The sequence below is a fragment of the Antechinus flavipes genome, chromosome 2, assembly GCF_016432865.1.
Source record: "Antechinus flavipes isolate AdamAnt ecotype Samford, QLD, Australia chromosome 2, AdamAnt_v2, whole genome shotgun sequence".
Lineage (NCBI taxonomy): Eukaryota > Metazoa > Chordata > Mammalia > Dasyuromorphia > Dasyuridae > Antechinus > Antechinus flavipes.
In genome coordinates this window covers 421313346-421330601 of record NC_067399.1, presented here as the reverse complement: position 1 = coordinate 421330601, position 17256 = coordinate 421313346, and the positions used below count along the sequence as shown (strand labels likewise).

Below are 17256 nucleotides of genomic sequence, written 5' to 3'. Positions count from 1 at the left end.
AGTGATAGTCATAGTGATAGTCATTATGATAGTCGTAGCAGCATTTATGTAGTGCTCTGAGATTTACAATATGCCTTTAAAAAAAGAGCAGGAATATTATCTGTTCTTTGTAAGCTCAGTGTAAATCCATGAATAATATACGAAGAAATATGTGGATTGTTGCATTGCTTAGAATTAATTCTACTTTTCTTAGGATCTGAAAAACAGTAGGGCATAGTGGAGAAAGGGTCAGTTCAAAATCAAAAAATCCTGGGTTCAGTCTAGCTTCTGAGCCTGACTAGGTCCAGACCACTCTTTTAAGACTACCAGTTATAGATAATTAATCAAATGATTAGATTGGTTCTACTATTTCCTAGATTACTTACTGATCTACTAGATACCAGACACTTTTGAGACAGAGCTAATTTGTATCAGTGGAGAGAATTTCCACACCAAGAATCCCTTGCCAATGAAATCACGGGTTTAGACAAAAACAAAATAAAATTTTTTGTTCTAATTGCTTTTTAAGTACAATCATCTTCATCAAATGTCTGATCTCTAAAGAGATTTTAACATTTCTCATAGCACCACCTAAATAAATTCCTGTAGACACTGGTAATTCCCACACCCACTTAGAAATAACTACCCATCAAACACATATAATAAAACCTTTTTATCACACAGGCATCAAATTCAGATATAGTCACTATAATTACAGTAATTATTAGGTAAAGGGTACAATATCTACATAAGTGCCAGTGAAAGAAATAATTACACAGTGCAGAAACCATACAAGGGCTAGTGAGAAAAACTAATTAGAGAGAATGTTAAAACACATCATTATGGTAGTGTGCCAAATTTAATACGGCACAATCAGATGAACACCGTGCTGTCAGTCTTACAGCTTTGCCATCAGAGCAGACTGTATGATTGCCACCAGGTCACAGGGAAAGACTGCAATGAGAGTCCCCAGACCAGAATGAGGAGCAGGCTCTCTTAAGTCTCCAACATGAGCTTTTCTCCTTTTGCAGATAGATGCCTTGGCATGATGATGATGTCTAGATACAAGCTTTATAATTACCTTCCTTGCTCATAGTAATTAACCTTACCAGCTCATGAGCTTCTTCATAACCTCTTGATAACTAAGCCAGGTGACTCTTTAGCACATGAGAATTAAGTTCTTAGACCCCAGATGCCAGAAGGATATTAATTCTACCTTTTCTCAGCTGCAGTCCACATTTAAGCAATACTCACTTTATCACCTGCAGAACCATCCCAGGTATTCTAAATTAGTAATGTGACAACTCAGTGCTTCTGTACAGACCAAAGATTTACAATTCTCTCAGTGCCTTTTAAGGGTGATGGAAATGAACTGGCATAAGAAGGTGAAGAATGAGCATGCAAGCAAAAATAGGAGACCTGGGCCATGAGGTAGAACTATGTTAAAAATCCAGTGACAGCCCTGAGTAGAGGTCAAAGTCACTGGCAGCTATGGTAGATTGGGTAAAGACAGCATTATCGGCCTTAATGGTAATGGACCATCAGAGACTGAGAGTTTAAGTTTGTTGGATTTTTTTTTTTTTTTTGAAGCCTGCAGAGCCACAAATGTTCCATGTTAATACAACTCCACTAACATTTCACTGGGGAAGATTTCCTTTTGGAAAAGAGAGAATAGAACTTCTCTGGGAAAGTTCATTCTGTTCTGTCAGGGGCATCTGATAGGCCAACGGGTTGGGAGCTGGGAGAGTCAATTAAGCCATCCCAGGACTGTAGTTCTGTCCCTGGAACCCTCCTCACTTCAGCAGAATAAACCACCCTTTCATGGTAATGAGAAATTCACCTCACACATTCCTCAATAGATAGGGAGAAAGCTTTATCCTGCTCAGTCTGCCAGGGCCCTCCCCTCTTTATGTTCTTGTTATCTCTTTGAATTCAATCCAGCAGTCTGGTTGGTGACTGACCTCTTCTCCTCAGAAGCCCAGAATGTGAGTTTCTTATCTCTAGTCAACCTAGAAATTTGCTCACAGGGCACTTCACTTTAATTCCAGTCCTCCTGTCAAGTGCATCCTCCCATTTAAAGGCACTTATTTTTTGCATCAGGGAAGGGGATTGGGAGATGGTGAAAAGGTTGTCTTCCTTTTTAAAAGAAGCTTTTGTAGTTGTCCAGATGTTCTCTTCCCACCCATCTCCATCTCCCTCCCCTAATTTGGCTTCCTTCAAATTATATTAAAGGAAATTCCTTGCTAATTGTTCTTGATTAAAGATGAAATTTAAAACCCCAGGACGAAAAGATCCTTGGAAGGTCATTGAGCCCATCTCCTCTGCCCTTTAGAAAAACCATACCCTAATCCTACCATTGAAGAGGAGTTTTTTCCTGCCAAAGGTACATGGAAGGAGAAAATGCCTTTATTTCTAAATCCAATGTTAGTCTTTTTTTTACTCTTATCCTAAATGATTTTGGTAGAAACTAAAAGGGAGTAAGTGGAGTCTATGTGTTAGGTTTCCTGGGTACTTTATCCCAAGAAAGTCCTCATCTTTTTTCCAGCTGTCATAGTTTTAAAAGACTCCTGCTTGGGTCACTTCTGCTTTCATCATCTTTGATTCCTTAGATATAAATAAGAAGATTGAACTAAATTATCTCTAAGGTCCTTCATAACTTGAAAGTTCCATGCCCTTTCCCTTCTCTGGACTCTTAAAACACTTATTATCAATGTTAAGGAGTGGAAAGAATACTGAATTTTTTAAAAATCAATGACCTGGGTTCAAATCTCAGATTTATTTGATTGCTTCCAGAAAAATCACTTGATTTGACTTAGGATGATAAGGGTGAAATTTACTTATCTGTAAAATTAGGAGGTTAAGGTAGATGACCTAAGGTTGCTTCTGACTCTAAACTCATGACTCTATGATCACTTTTGGCATTTATCAAAAACTATCTTACATTTTTAATTCCTCATTTTATATGTATTTGTCGTGTCTCCTTTAATCTAAATTCTTTGTGAAAAGGGATTTATAATATAATTGTTATGTCCCCATAGCCCAGGATCTAGCCCATATTAGGTATTCAGTAAATACCTGTTGATTGATTAATTGATTGCTAAAAAATAAAATAGGCAATGTCCTTGTATGTGTGTGTTATTCAATTTTTTTTTTCTGAGACCAGATGCTATGGCTAAAAAGAATTAAGAAGGTGAACCTTGACTAGGCACAGCCTCCTTGGTAGATTTTAATTAATGTGCTATAATTGGACATCACAAGAAAGAGATTATTAGGTTTATTTAGCCATTTCCAAACTTATAATGCCTCTGGCATTTAAATCATATTCATTTATATTCTTTCCATAATTGCTCCCGCGCCATTGTCATTGCAATCCGTTGTCGGCTTTTGAAAGGCCAGAGGCCAATGGGGATGCTTAATTTGAAAACAGGAATTAATTTATTTCTGTACACGCATGGGTCCTATAGATTTCTCCACTCTGGGCACACTGCAGTGTGAGGTTTGAAAACAAGGAAATAAAGAGAGTTACAATGCAACAAAAGGGTTTAGTCATCCTGATCTGCCAAGTGAAAAGATGGGACCTTTCGATGATAATCCAAGGGCCTTTCCAAGCTCTGACATTCAATGATTCTATGGCCCTGAGTCACACAGAGCTTAGGTCCTAGCCAGCATCTCAACCGTTTGCTACCATCTCCTCCTCCTGTCCTTTGGGATGCCAAGGATATTTTAAGTCCTAAAGCACAGAAAAGAACAGTTTAGGGTATTTGCTGTCCACTCTGCCATCTATAAACTCAAAGTATATATAAAATTTGATCCTCACAACAATCTTCTGAAGTAGGTGCTATTATCCCTATTTTACAAATGAAGAAACTGAGGCAACCAGAAATTCAGTGACTTGGACAGGTTCACAGAACTAGTTAGTGTCTGAGGTAGTATTCCAACACAGACCTAACCAACTTCAGTTCCAGAATTCCATCCCATGTACTACCTAATTGTATTGTCACAAGATACTCCCTAAGGATCCCTCCACCCTTACATTCTGTCTCCTATATCCTAATCATCTGTGATCTAAGGTCCTTTTTGCTCATATGTGATGATTTAAATTGCTCCTTAACTTGACTCAGAGAGCACACACATACACACACAAGGCTCTTTAGGATCAGTTTGGATTATTTTTCCCATTTTACAGGGTGGAAAATGAGGTGGAAGCCTAGCAAGGGATAGTTTCCCAGCCCACAGCTGGGTGTACTTCATTGCCAAAGTGGAGAAAAATAGAGCAGGGTCATGGAGTTAGCATCCCAGAGGCGCTACCTAGTGAGATGCCCGCGATGACTTTCCAAATTGAAAGTTTTGATCTGGAAACCATCCCCTGTCATCTTTCCCCATTTCAAATGCTCATTTGGCCTGGGAGCAATTCCCTCTGATTATCAGGAGTAAGCAGCTCCCATTGAAAACCCCAGCTGCCTCTTCTCCCTGAACCATTCTCTGTTCTCAGATATTGTGCCAGGGCTATTAGAGTGTGAGCCGAAGTCCAGGAAAGGCATAGCTGCTTCCAGGAGAATGTTTTGCCCCACTTTTGTATATTTTAATGTGAGTTCAGAACTCTGGAAAGGCATCCAGAGGTGCTAGGGGCAGAATGACAGACACTCTATAGATGTCCTGATTCCATTCATGTAAGAATAGGATGGGGATGGCTAGAGAGTTCTAGACATGGTGGAGTAGAAGTGCATGGAAAGAGCTTCTAAAACCAGATACCTCGGGTGCTCATTAAAAATTGAAGAACAGATACTCGTAGACACACAGAAATGTACAAAAGGAAGTCTTTAGAAAGACTACAAGTGCTTTTAATACTAACAATGCCTATTAGTTGCAGCTGTCATTGAGGGCAGCTTTTGAGTGGGGGGGGGGAGGAGATGGGGGAAAGAGTCTTGCAAAGATGGTTCATACAAGGATACAGCGGATTAATCAGAGATGATGGAATGGGCTTACCAGGCAGCTTATTCCTTCTGTAATGCCTTTTTCCTCCAAAGGAATGTGGGAATCTCTTTTTTCTCTCTGGATAAAAGACTTTGTTACCAACCTTTGATGCTTACTCTGCCCTGCGGCTCTGCAACATATCAGGGAAGAAGGTAGATCTTTTCCTACTTCCCCTGGCTGCACAGCTCTGGGGTGGGTCACCACCTGGAAGAGAACCACAGAGTACTTCTTTGTCCTTATCAGAAGTTCCCTCTCTCCCTCCAGCCACCCACAGGCAGGAGTGGGAGCTATGGCTAGGCAGGTCCAAGATTTTGGGAGGTAGGTTAGAGATCAAGGGGGTAAAAGAACTCCTAGCTTCACCACATAAATGGGGGACTCCCAGAGGAAGCTCCACAGAACTCTGCAAACTGTTTCCCTTTAGCCCCCAGATACCCCACCTCCTGTCCTGTCAGCATCTGAACCCAATTTAGAACCAACCTGTAGAACTCCTTTCCTCAAGCCTATTATGCTCATTTTATGATTATAAAGCACTTCTCATAATTATATTATTTCATCCTTATTAGGAATAACAATAATAGCTCGTGTTTAAGTAGTGCTTGAAGGTTTGCAAGGTACTTTACATGTCATAATTAGATAGTACTTATCTTTTCCCTATTTTCTAGTTGAGGAAACTGAGACTCTCTTAAAAGGTAAGACAGCTAGTAAGTGGCAGAGCTGGACTTCGAACTCAGAATTCCAGATTCTGAGTCTACTGATTTTCTTTTGCACTATATGGAAAGGAAGCTTCAAGATTCTCCCCTTTTCTGAAGATATCTCCTATTTTGCCCTGAAATAGCATACCCTCATCTGAATGAGCCAAGTGGTCTGTTCTCAGGTCATCATGGGAGAGCTGCAGAATAACTCTGAATATTGAGCTGATCACCCATTTTAAATATGCTCCTCAGACCCGAAGGAGGTCAATTTCCCTGAGGAAAAAGCAAATGGAAAAGGTCTTCTCAAATCTACTGTGATTTAGATGAAGATAGAGCTGGTATATGGATGAAATTTGCAGATGACGCAGAACTCAAAGTTATATTTGCACCTTGTCATATTACAGAACACGCCTACAAGACAGGGAGGGATAATCTGATACACTGAATGGCAGAATTACAACCTAAAAAAAAAAATCTTAACAGGCTGTAGCAAGGAGCTAAAACTAATGAGATGAAATCTAATAGGATAAATGTAAAAACCTATACTTGGGTCAAAAGAATCAACTGTACAAATATTGAGAGAAGGGAGACATGGCTAGAAGGTACATTATATAAAGGGGAAAAAAGACCTGAGGGTTTTAACTGGCTATAAGCTTAGTATGAGTCAACAGGGTGATATGGAAGCCAAAAAAGGCTATTGGGACCGTAATGTCATAAAAGTAGAAGTATAGTTATCCTTTCCACATTGTTATTTTCCCCATCGCAGTTTCAATATATCATGGGTTGGCAAAAGAAATTAAATGAGAATTTGGGAAGAATTTTACAGAAGCTGTAGACAGCACAAGAAGGCCAGCAATGACACAGAGCTTGTGACCAAATTCTTAACCCAAATTTTACAATAGGGTACTATAAATACCCTATAAAAGAAAAAATTCAGACTTCTTCTCTGGTATGAAGGGAGGGCCAAAAAATTTTGTACAGGTTTTTCAGATTGTGGAGGTACTGTACCCCTAACCCTGACGATGTGGAAGGAATAACTATGTAGTTTTCAGAATAAAGGAGATGATAGCACTTCTCTGCTGAATCCAGACTGTACCTAGGAGTGTCAAGGCCAGGAATGGACATCATATTTTAGAATGGATGGTGACGAGTTAGGTAGCAGAAAAAGGAGAAAGACAAAGATGATAGTAGGACTCAAACCTCATGAAGACCAGTTAAAAGAACTGTAGAATAGTAAGAGGAAGAAAGGAGATAATAACCATTCTTTAAATATTTGAAGAGCTGTCATTTGAGAGAGGGAGATTTAACTAATCTTGCTTGGCCATAGAGGGTAGAATTTGAACCAAAGAGCAGAAGATATAGAGAAGCATGTTTTGCATCAATAGAGACACAGAATTTCCTAACAAATTCAGCTGTTTGGAAATGGAAAGAGAGGACTAGAGAAGTCAAGAGTTCTCCATGATTAGAAGTCTTCAAGCAGAGGGAGAAACAGCACTTACCTGGCATGTTGTCAGTGATATTCAACCCAAATACTTGAGGTTGGATTGAAATAAATACCCTCTGAGGTTCCTTTTCACAATGTCATTTACAACCACAGTTATAAATATAAAATATAAAATATATAAATTTATATAAAATATAAAAATATAAAAACCTTGTCAAGAAATAGGTCCAGTGTCTATGGTACTTACTGGGACAGAATTTTTTCTGGGGAAATGGGAAGAATTTTTTATTTTCAGCTTAACTCGTAAGTATTCTCTTGAAAAAAGGAGATAATAGTTTCACTGAGTGCCAAATTAAAAGCAGTTTAGGATTCTGGGGGAAGCTGTTTTTTTTCAATCCTTTTTTTTAACATAAGGTGCAGGTCTTTAGCAAAATCAGTGGATTAAAAATGTTTTTTTTCTTCATTTTGGACAGTGCCGCTTGAAACATGGAATGTATATTTCAAATATACAAAGTCACTAGGACTCTGTGGAAAAACACAACTACCCTCCAGAGAGGATTCAGTATCAATTTGATTTTACTTTGCAGAGAATTAGCTGCAGGGGGAAAGTTAGGACTTTTTTTAAAAGTCCATTTCAGCACCTCCTGCCTCCAATATCTGCCTAAGCACACATTGTCTTTCTTTCTTCCATTTTCTGACACATCCTATCCAAATAATATTGGCAGATCAAAAGAAAGATGACCATCGGTTTCAATCTGTTTGAACTGATGGAAATTCAAGTGCACAGACACCAATTCTCCATGGAATTCATGACATTTCTCAAACAGGAGGCATGGGTTTTGCTGCAGTTCTCCTTTGCTTTTGTCAAGAGAATTCACCTCTTGATGTAGAAGACCAGTCACTGGCAGTTTCTGTTGGTAGAGCCATCTGCATTTCAAAATCCTGACATTTGTGCCCAAGAATATGAAACTCTCTGTCGTGTGCTGTTAGTATGGAAGCCATTTACCTCCCAATACAATTTTTTAAAATTCCAAATGTGGAAGGAGAGGATGCTTCCAAGAGGTAGGAAAGGTAACCATATTAAGTGCCTATTTCATCCTCTTTCCATCATTCTGAAGAGCTAGAGGATTCTTGAAGAAACTGGTAAACTGTCCCCCTTTGGAAATATCTCTGATATTTCTTCCATCTTTAGAAGAATGCCTCAATTTTAGCTTCTTGTGCTTCCTTATACTTTCTTCAATCCAACAGAACCTTTCCAATATATTTTGTATATTTTTTCTATTGATGGTGAGTAATATTAGATATAATATGACAAATTCCTCAACAAATTTACAAGTTGATTAATAATGGTGGGAGAGGTGTATGGGGTGTGTGTGTGTGTGTGTGTGTGTGTGTGTGTGTGTGTGTAAGGGTTATAAAGCCTATAGGGATCTGTGATTGAGTGGTGGTCATTACATGTTGCCCCCAAGTACATATGCTAATTGCTATTGGCATTTGCTGGGGCAGAGCTCTGCTGTCATATTAAGCATTTTACGTTAAGTTTCAGTCCAAAGACTTATAGAGTGAAAACATTCTAATATGAGGAGATTTCAAGAGGTATAGTAAAAAGTTACTTCTTAAGAGTCCAAATGAGGATAGTTTGATTTCCCTACGCCAGACTAACTGCAGCTCTGACTTACTCTAAGTTCTAAGGATTTCTAGTGAATAGAATCCAAACCAAAATATGTGTGTGCGTGTGTGTGTATGTGTGTGTGTGTGTGTGCGCGCGCGTGTGTGTGTATTTCTTTTCTTGAAGAATTTCCCCACCATATTTCCTGTTTAATCTGTGGCCTGAGAAGTTCTAGCCATAGGTTCTAGAGTATGAAACTGCCAACATGAGGTCTAGGGAGTTACCTGGGAGCCATCTTTCAGCTAGGTAGAGATTGGAAAAATATTGAACTAACCATCTGTGGACGAATGTGGCTGGGGTGTAGTGAGGCTCTGCTAGGGAATTATGGGTAAGAGCAGGTTTGAGTCTGATTTGCTTTGGAGGCCGTAAATTCTCTAATTCACAGGCAATTTATTACTGGAAAACTGACTACATTTTTAAGATTTTTAGCTCACATTAAGAAACTGATTAAGAGAACAAAAAGTGTTTCTTGAAAACTCTTGAAAGATCTTCTTGGACAAGGATTTGATGATACAAATGGAGAAAAGGATTAAAATTTTTATCTGTTTTATGAATGTTCAGTTTGTTCAGGGGCTTCCAGTGTTTCTCAGATTTGGCTTTATAAATAAGCTTTTGGGGGTTTATCACTTGGCTCTGATTTTAAATTGATATCCATCAAAACATACAAAACAGAAAAATAGCTTCAGTGTTTATAGTTACAACATTCAATGTGTTTATTTTTTTGTTTGGGGTTTTGGGTTTTTTTGTTTGTTTGTTTTTGTTGGTAATTGTTCTTTTTCCCTTGGAATTAAAAGATACCAAAATTCTAAGAAATTCCAAAATACTTTTCATGTCAGGAAGGATAACTCTATTAATAGAGTCAGAAAGCCTCCAGGTAGAAAAGGCATTGATATTTCATTCATTTATTTATTCAGTTTGTCCCTCAGCAACAACCACAAAATATATTCAGGGCTGGTATCCAGATAAATAAACAAGAAATAAGTCATATTCAGTCCCTAACCCTCAAGAATCTTCAGTCTAATAGGAGAGACAGCATAATTGATAAATACAATATAGATTAGGATTTGATAAAGGTATAAGAGGAGAAGTAAAAAAAGTAAGTGAGTGAGAAATTACTTCCAGGAGGTATCATTTAAACTGATATTTAAAGGATAGGTAGAAGGTATAGCACCAGGCCTGAAGTCAGGAAGACCTGAATTCAAATCCAATCTGAGACATTTACCTGTGTGACCCTTGGCAAGATGATTAATCCTGTTTGCCTCAGTTTCCTCATCTGTAAAGTGAGCTGGAGAAGACAGTGACAAACATCTTGAGTGTCTTTGCCAAAAACTTCCTAACGAAGTCACAGAGACAGGCATGAAACAACTGAACAGTCCGTAAACTAGAAATTGGTGAGAAAAGGCATTTTAGGGTTAAAAAGTGGGATATATAAAGGAGAAACAGTGAGAAAGTGTGGGCCACTTTTAGGAAATAATGAGTACTCCAGGTTGATTTCAACTATGACTAAAGCATATCAGGGGAAAATTGTGGGGAGGAAAATTTTATTTTCTTCTTACCTCCTACTAGAGTTTGGACAACTTAGGACTGAGATATCCTGCCATAAAAAGTTGCCCAGGCAATCTCCTGCTTAGAATATGCCTTGAAAAAATTCGCTTAAACTTCAATTGTTTCTCCATTCAACACTAAAGATCCAAATGAAAATTGGAAAATCCAGCCCATGATCCAAATATTTCTAATTATACAGTGGTTTGGCTTCATAAAGACTAACTGATTAAGACATTTTAAGTTCTTCACTGGTCCTCCAGATGTTTGGCAGTCTATGAACACTGTCTCATTATATGGACTTTAGATTCCACTGACAACTTTTTATTCTAGTTTAACCCCAAAGCCCCTTTTTCTCTGAAACAGAAGGATAATGGGGTAACAAAGCAGAAGGAACACTATGGAAAGGAGCTGGGGTCAGGGCCAAACTCTAGAATGTCTCCCACTTGCTGAATATAGAATCTGTAGCAGCTGTGACTCTGTAGGCTCTCTGAAGCGGAAAATTGGTAATTATTATCCAGATAAGTCACTTCCCAATTCTTCTTTGGGGTCTAAGTGATCCAGGCCATTGCCACCTTAATGGGAAGCTTTGGGAAAGGACCAGAGGATCCAGATTCTTGTTGATTTTATTTTCCTTCTTTGACTCCACAGGCCCTCACTCAGAGCCTCCATCCTGTAGCGTCAATTCGATATCATGTCCATCTGCATGTACCTGTAGCAACAATATTGTGGATTGTAGAGGAAAAGGCTTGACAGAAATCCCAGCCAACTTGCCAGAGGGCATCGTGGAAATGTAAGTTCCTATGTTCATGGTCTTCCTCAGCCAAATCTCCACTGGGCCATCTCCATGGACTATCAGGACATTGGGGCTGTTAACAGCTGATAGATTGGCCCAATGGGAAAATGTTTTTGTCATCATCTTTGTTATTTCTCATTAATGGGTTTTATAGCCTATTCACTGCACTGATTCTCTGACAGAGGAAAAGATTGAGCTCTTGTTGATTCCTTTTAAGTAAGACTTTAGCCTCTGCCATTGTTGTACTTTAGGCAAAGAAATTTTTAAATATTCACATGCCTTTATATGTGAATTTAAGTTCATGCAGACATAAATGTGTCTATATGTATATATACATGTTTTCAAATTTCCTGTGGGGAAAAATATATGCCTGTGTAACTTAATCTGATGCATTCTCTCCATATCATGAAAGTTGTTCACTGTAAAACTCTGGACTGAATGTGTTGTCAGTTATCAATCACAAAAATCTATGTTAGTTGTTTTTTACCTTTTTAATCATAATTTCCCCTTTTTCTAACTTTGTCTTCAGATGGCTGTCCAAAGCCAGATTTAACAATTCATTTAGGGACTCTGGATGAACATCCTTCAGCCTGCAGCCCCTGGATTTCATCTATTCCCCTCTCCATCTTTCATTAGAGGAACTGGTAGACCCTTCCCTGTTTATTTGTCTTTTCTCCTCCTTCTCAGCTTCTTCAGTCCCATAAGATCACCCATTATGCTTCAGACTTAGTCCTTATTTCCTTCTTTCTCTTCTCCTGATGTAGCTTAAATTTCTTCCCTTTTCTCCTGAGCACTTTCTTATAAATACCCCACCACTACCACTACCAAAGAAGACAGTCCTTTCTCTCCTCTATCCTCTTATAGAGTGAAGCTTGTCAAGGTGGAACTTTTCATCTGGTACTTTTTAGAGATTAGTCACAATTTTACCTACTTCCTTTAACAAATCCTCATGATCTAGCTAATTCCTGTCCCATCCATTCCTGTACTCCAGTTTTCTCCTTCTTAACCAAGCTCCTAGTTATCTATTATCTTTGCCTCTAATTCCAACTCTCCCAGGCCACCTACATTAAGCCATTTTGCCATATTTCCTGCAGTTTTCTTTGAAAGTTGTGTTTTAAATTGCTATTTTTCAATATAATTTCCCACCATGGCATTCCTATATCAAAGAAGATTCTGTGCTCCATGAGCAAAGCAGAATTGAAGTAGCTCAACAGAAATGTAAGAAGTGTACATTTAGAGATTCCATCCCAAATGTTCACACGGACTATTTGTACCCAAAATGTGGTGGAGCATTTCAAGTTCATATTAATCTGATCTGCCACAGTTGGACACACTAAACTTGACTCTAACATAGTGTTGTCATTTGGGTCCTTTTCAAGAACAAAAGACAACATCCAACCATCCAATTCTCAGGGATCTCCTCCAGTGAATTTTTTTAGTACTCAGTTCCCCTCTAAATCTATTCATTCTTTTATCCCTCTCCCTCTCTCTCCATTCCCCTTTTCTATCTCTCTCTCTCTTTATGTTTCTTGTTTTTTCCCCTTTTTTTCCTCCTCTTTTTTTACTCTTTCCTCCTTACCTATTACTTTTTTCCTTGTTACCCCATTTCTCTACTCCCTGCTTCTTCTTTCTAATTATTTACTTCTTTTCTAAGCTTTCTGTTCTTTGTGGCATTTACCCTCCCAGAACTAGGAATTTTTTCCTGGGGATTAGTTAGTTATTCAGGACAGAATTCCTATTCTTTCTTTCTATCTATCTATCTGACTGTCTGTCTGTCTATCTATCTAGCAAGTGCTATTACCTTTCAGAAGCCCACAGATCATCCCTCTTCTCTCCATCCCACTTCATTCAGCTCTCCCTAGGATATTTGTTTATTCTTTCACTTTGGCAACCATGCTACTTCCCTTGGCTTGGTGCCGCAACCACAGAGTCTGTTTTAAGAAACCAGTCTGAGGAAAGTCGTGCTGTAGCCATCGGCCCCCAACCCAGTAATCATTTCTCTGAAAATCTGTGCCATGACTTTTCTTGATTGACCTGCCCACCCACCTTGCCTGATACAGATCCCTGTTGTTATTGGCTTAGGCCTTTACTGAAGAGTAGGTTTATATGTGTATGGCTATGATCTGTGGGAGATAAAATTGAAAATATATCTAGTTGATTTGAGTTGTTATGTTATCCAGAAAATGAGAAGTAACAGCCCCACAATACTCTACACTGGTCAGACTCTTGTAGAATAGTTGGGCATTGAATTTTCAGGGAGTTAGCATTTGAATGAACTGCCTTAGGAGATAGTGAGCTCTTAGGCCTTGGGAGAATTTAAGCAGAGATCCATCTTCCAGAGATATTTTGAAAGCTTGAATTCTTTAAGTAGGAGAGGAACTATGTGGCCTCTTAAGTTCTTGTCTAATTCTAGGATTATATGAATTAGTCCAAAAGGTATATAGTATGACGTAAAGAAGAGACAGCTATTCTCTTGGAGTGAAGAAAATCTGGGTCTTACATATAGTGGCTTTTTGCCTAGGTGACTCTCTGAGTCTATAAACTGAAGTTGACGTGCCTGCCTGTGTCAGTGAAGGGAGTTTTCATTCTAGGAGTTCCTTATTCTGATGAAACCATACATCAATATCTACAACAACAATGCTTGAGTCTCACTCTTTTTCTAGTCAAAAGCAGTTGAAAATGGCATTGTTTCTCTCCTAGCCTTTGATTTAAAAAAAAAAAAAGAGTTTTTAATAATACCTTTTTTATTTTCAAATATACATGCAAAGATAGTTTTCAACATTCATCCTTGTAAAACCTTGTGTTCCAAATTTTTCTCCCTCCCTTCCCCCATATTTCCACATTTATCATACTGCACAAGAAAAATTAGATCAAAAAGGAAAAAAAAATGAGAAAGAAAAAAAAGAAGCAACCAATAACAAAAAGGTGAAAATACCCCATTGTGAGTCATATTCAGTCCCCAGGGTTCTCTTTCTGGATGCAGATGGCTCTCTCCATCACAAGTCTATTGGAACTGGTCTGAATCATCTCATTGTTGAAAAGAGCCATGTTTTACAGTTGATCATCATATAATCTTGTTGTTGCTTTGTATAGTATTCTCTTAGTTCTGCTCAGTCTCTCCAGGCCTTTCTGAAATCATCCTGCTCATTGTTTCTTATAGAATAATAATATTCCATTATATTCATATACCATAACTTATTCAGCCATTCCCCAACTAATGGGCATCCACTGGGTTTTGTTTTTTCCCCTAAGGGGGTTAATACAACTGGTTGTTGGTGTGGAAGAACAACCAAACAAGGCCAGTCCAAACAAGGCAGGCTGAATTTAAGTCCTACAGATATATGCTCTTCCCCTGGGCTTGGGTGCCATCAGCTCCAACCTCTTAGATAAGGAAGGGGAATCCATTAATTAATTGCCTATTACTTTAAAAATTTATCAACTCCCAAGATTAGAGGAACAGTTCTTTAGCCTTTCATTCATTCAGTCAGAATATAGGTGTGTGATTAACTCATTTTCCATATGCTGCTGCTTTGGTGCGTGGATGATTCTTGGCTTTGTATCATTTTGGATGAGGTAGAGTTTCCCATGAGCACAGAGAGTCTCATTGTTTCCTAGCTGAGCTAGGCTAAAATAGAATCAAGTCAACTCTTTATCATTTAGGGACCATTCATCTCATGAGTTAAATACCTATAGCTTCATGTCTTTTGTTTCATCTTACTCATCCTATTAGTTATATGGTGGGGCAAGGAAATGGAGGAACAGAGAGAAGAGAAAAGTGTTTATCATGACTGGGGAATGGTAGGGTAAAGGAAAAGGACATAGGAGGGAAAACTGGGGGCTGAGGAGTGGAGTGTAAAAAAAAGAAAAGAAAAGAAAAAGAAAGAAAGAAAAGCTTATTCCAAGGGTAACATTGCTTGTCACTATTCATTGAGTTGTTATCAAAATATGTAAAGTTTGTATGGGCTAGAATCTGAGATTAAGATGATTTAAGAGTTCTCTAAAAGTGAAAAGGGACCCTAAAGCAAATAAAGAGCGGGTGAAAAGGAAGAAGATCAGAAAAGAATGATTTGACAGCGATAACAAAGGGGAAGAAATAGCACAGTTCCCAAAATGGAATCAGGGAAGTTTTTGCCATCTAACCAAAATATAGGAGAAAAATTTGAAAATCTGCCTCATATCTCACCACCTGCCATAGCCCCTGGTATATTCCTTCTTAGTGGCTGAATAGAAACCTCCCTGATTTTTCCCTTGGGAATGTTTGCTATCATACCATGGGTTCCTGCCCCTTCCCTTTTCACTTTTACAGAACTTTTAAATCCTCTTTATTCAGCTCTGATACTGCACCTGTACTAGTAAACATATCAAGTGAATTCACCTCTTAGTTCATTCAAAGATTAATCCAAATTGAAGCATTTTCAGTTCTCTCTGGAGCCAGTTCCTTTAACCATCCCTCTTTTCGTGGAACACACAGCGAGGCTCACTGCAGATTTTCTTTGGAAATGAGCTCCCATCCATGTCCCTCACGGTTATTTCTCTGAACTGGGTCCTATTCCAGAAAAGATGAATTCTGGTACCACAGGCTGAAATTCTTCTTTAGTTTGTCATGAAGGTCCTGTTTGTAATGTTTGCAGAACTCTAGGCAGAGAGGGAGTTAAGTGATAACCAGATTCCTTTACCATGGTGGGAAGAGTAATTAATACCTTCAAATCAGATGGGAAGGTTACAGGCGAAAAGTAGCTAAACACATGTTGATTCAAGTGATGGCAGTATTCTTATGATACTTTATCCCCTCCTATCAAGAGGAAAGAGCTGAAAACTAAATCATGCAAAGGTCTTAAAGACTTAATCTTGTTTAACCTTTCCTTTTTAAAAGAATGAGAACAGTATTTGTTCTAAAGAAATAAATCTCTTATGATAGATATCAGACATTTTAGCAAAGGGATTCTTAGCCTTAGGTCTGTGAAATACTTTTTAAAAAATATTTGTTAATTTTATTTCATACAATTGTTTCCTTTATAAATCCATATAAAATATATGCACATATGTGTGTATATATTCATATATTTAAAATTATTATTCTGAGAAGGGGTCCACGCGTCTTATTAGACTGCCAAAAATGGTTAAGAACCCCTATCATAGCACTTGAATATGGGGCATGTTTTTTATATGCAGGTGGACTTTTCTGTCCTTCTTCAAATCTCAATATTCTACCTGTAGCCATGTCTAAAAAAAAATAGACTGCTGATTTTAACTTTACTATAGAGAATGACCTAAAATATACTATGTCCCCAGAGTCAGAAAAACCCATCCACCTCTAGACCTTTCCTTTTTCCCAGACACATATTATATGCGCAAAAAAAAGAAAGTCACGATCTTCTTTTGTAGTGAAGGCAACCCTAGAAGCATTTGGGCTAACACTATACTCCCCCACAAACACACACATACTGGATTTTAATGTTATCTTGAGTCAACTGTGGAATACAGGTCCAAGGAGGTAAGATATATGAATTCACTGAAGGGAAAAATGTTTGGAGATGAATTCAAAATGGCCCCCATCTTGATCCAATACCCAAGACAGGCCAAAGGATAGGGCCTTCTCTCTACAGACTCAATAAGCTAATTATTTTATTAGTGACCCTAAATTTCTGAGCTAAGACTCCTGACTTAGAGAGATTTCATATTCATATAAAATTCATTAACTACTCTTCCTACCCCCACAACACACAGAACACAACAGTGAGTGACCATAAAGGCCTAGGGAAAAGTAGAGTTAGTCTAAGATTTTATACTAAGATAATCCATCCTACACTCTTATCCTAACATTTATACATCTATAGAACATACCCATTTTCTAAAATTAGAATGATTTAGTCTAAGTTTCTATCCCAGACTATGTGTGTTTTTTTAGGACATAAAAACATACCCTGTGTTTTAGCCCCTAAGCTTATATATATATATATATGAAGAACAAATCTGGTTTGGTTTCTGGGCCTCTGTTCTCTGTAGACATTGCCATGTATACTACAGATGGCTATTTGAGAGCCTGGTTTATGTTAAAAAATACATACATTCCACATTTTTGATGTTGAATAAACATCAAAACTTGGGTGACTAATGTAACCAGGAATCATTACAGAATCAGGAATTCATAAGCTTAGAA

At 38.1% G+C, this 17256-nt stretch overlaps 1 protein-coding gene across 3 annotated transcripts in view; it reads left to right on the top strand.

The window, feature by feature from the left end:
• Window positions 1–17256, top strand: part of SLIT3 (slit guidance ligand 3) — a 778163-nt gene that overhangs the window by 603569 nt on the left and 157338 nt on the right. For all 3 annotated transcript variants that reach the window (XM_051978878.1, XM_051978877.1, XM_051978879.1), the window contains exon 9: window positions 10952–11093. In XM_051978878.1, the coding sequence (XP_051834838.1) occupies window positions 10952–11093 (142 nt within the window). The remainder of the gene's footprint in view (window positions 1–10951; window positions 11094–17256) is intronic.